Source organism: Monodon monoceros, unplaced genomic scaffold (assembly GCF_005190385.1).
Source record: "Monodon monoceros isolate NGI ecotype Baffin Bay Population unplaced genomic scaffold, NGI_Narwhal_1 Contig8038_ctg1, whole genome shotgun sequence".
NCBI classification, from domain to species: Eukaryota; Metazoa; Chordata; class Mammalia; order Artiodactyla; family Monodontidae; genus Monodon; species Monodon monoceros.
In genome coordinates this window covers 86-1,884 of record NW_021703501.1, presented here as the reverse complement: position 1 = coordinate 1,884, position 1,799 = coordinate 86, and the positions used below count along the sequence as shown (strand labels likewise).

At 52.0% G+C, this 1,799-nt stretch overlaps 1 protein-coding gene across 1 annotated transcript; it reads right to left on the bottom strand.

The window, feature by feature from the left end:
- Positions 1-7: 7 nt before the first annotated feature.
- On the bottom strand, positions 8-521 carry LOC114891592 (protein FAM71A-like; the record flags this gene model as incomplete). The annotated part of the gene is made up of 1 exon (XM_029215785.1): positions 8-521. A coding segment is annotated over exon 1 (418 nt), but the record flags the coding sequence as incomplete, so codon positions are not given.
- Positions 522-1,799: the final 1,278 nt, after the last annotated feature.

The window sequence follows — 1,799 nt, the reverse complement described above, 5'->3', positions numbered from 1 at the left end:
TTCACGCGCAGCTGTTGTTTCTCACGATTGTGAGTGGAGATGCTCACGAGCGTCAAGGGAAGGAGCCTGGTGAGCTCTAAGGTCTTTGCAACCTCGTGGCTCTTGCCCTTGGCGGCCTGGCTGTGCTCAGCGTGCTCTTCACAGCCGGTGGCCCATCGGGCCAGCAGCATGGTGTCTGGGAGTGGGAGGACGGGGCTGCTGGATGTGATGCCCACGGTCACCATGCAGACACAGTTGTGCACGTCAATCAGGTCTCCCCTCTTCGTGATCTGGATAAAGTCGCTCTCGAATACCGGTGCGTCCTTGAATATGTCGTATTCGCCCTTGCGCAGTTGCTGCTGCAGCTTCCCCGTGGTGGTGTTGAACAGGCCCACCCCGGTGCTGCTCTGGGCCGTGTGATACGGGAGCAGAGAGTCCCCACTCATGGCTGCCTTTGATCACGACAGGCAGCGTGGTTAAGTTGGGCCCCTGGCTCTTCCCTCCCTCGGCCTCACTGGCAGAAGAGCGAGCTGCGGTGCTCCTAAGTCACACACAGGCGGCCCTTTGGCAGGTCTTCCAAGCCCCGCCCACAGGCCCCCACCTTTGCCTCAGGGTCTCCCAGAGGCAGGGGTGTGGGTAGGGGCACAGATGATCACAGCGGGGACGCTGTAGGGCGCCTGGACCCCAGGCTGAATCTCTTCAAGTGTGTAGAGAGGTATGGTAGGCTCCCCCTCTGCCTCACCTCACTTCTGCTTCTGGGTTTTTATCTCCCCAAGAGGCTGTGGTGAACTTCAGTCCTAGTGAGAGAAGTAACCACTTTCTCAGCCTAAGCCCCTGGCACAGCCTGTTTATCTTCTGGTGCCCTTTGTGACCTATCCCTGTGGCATAGCCCTTTCCTCATTGTGACCTATCCCTGTGGCATAGCCTTTTCCTCATTGTGACCTATCCCTGTGGCATAGCCCTTTCCTCATTGTGACCTATCCCTGTCGCATAGCCCTTTCCTCATTGTGACCTATCCCTGTCGCATAGCCCTTTGCCTCATTGTGACCTGTCCCTGTCGCATAGCCCTTTCCTCATTGTGATCTATCACTGTCACATAGCCCTTTGCCTCATCCCCCAGCTGCCCCCTCAGGGCAGGGCCCCCATCCTCTCCCAAAGGAGGGGGAGGACATGTCCTCCCGTGGAGGGCAGGCCCATCCTGCCAGGGACTCAGGTGCGTACCGAAATAAAAATGTCTTCAACTGGGAAAGTTTTGTGTGGGTCCTTTTTCTTTTCCTCCCCCAAATTCAGCTACTGGATGAAATGTATGGGAATGTAAGATGATGGGATAAATTCGAACCATTGAAGCTCATGGTTTAATTGTATCCAATAACGTAGAGTTGGCAGTTGCGATCCTTAGTCTGTCCTCTCATAAAATCTCAGTAAACGTTGACGACGGTGATTTTTAATAATCACATTAAAAATTGCTTCTGCTAGGCACCATGCTGCATTCTTCACATATGGTGGTAAGAATGCACTGAGTTTGGTACTGTTAACTACTGTTCCCAGTTTATAGGTGAAGAAATTGAGGTTGTATCTCCTGTTTAAATTCCCAGAGGTAATGGTAGCAGAGGCACTATTTGAAGGTAGGTCTACCTGATTCTAAAGCCTTTGTTCTGAACCACTACAGTACTTAGCCTCACAAAGAAAGCTTGGCCCAGCCAAATGTTTTCGAACTGGACTGATTAACTCCCTTTAAGAAGACCTATTTGGTGCATTATTAGAAGTTGCGTAATTAATTTTATGTGTGTATATATGTTATGGAGAGAACCCAAGACAGC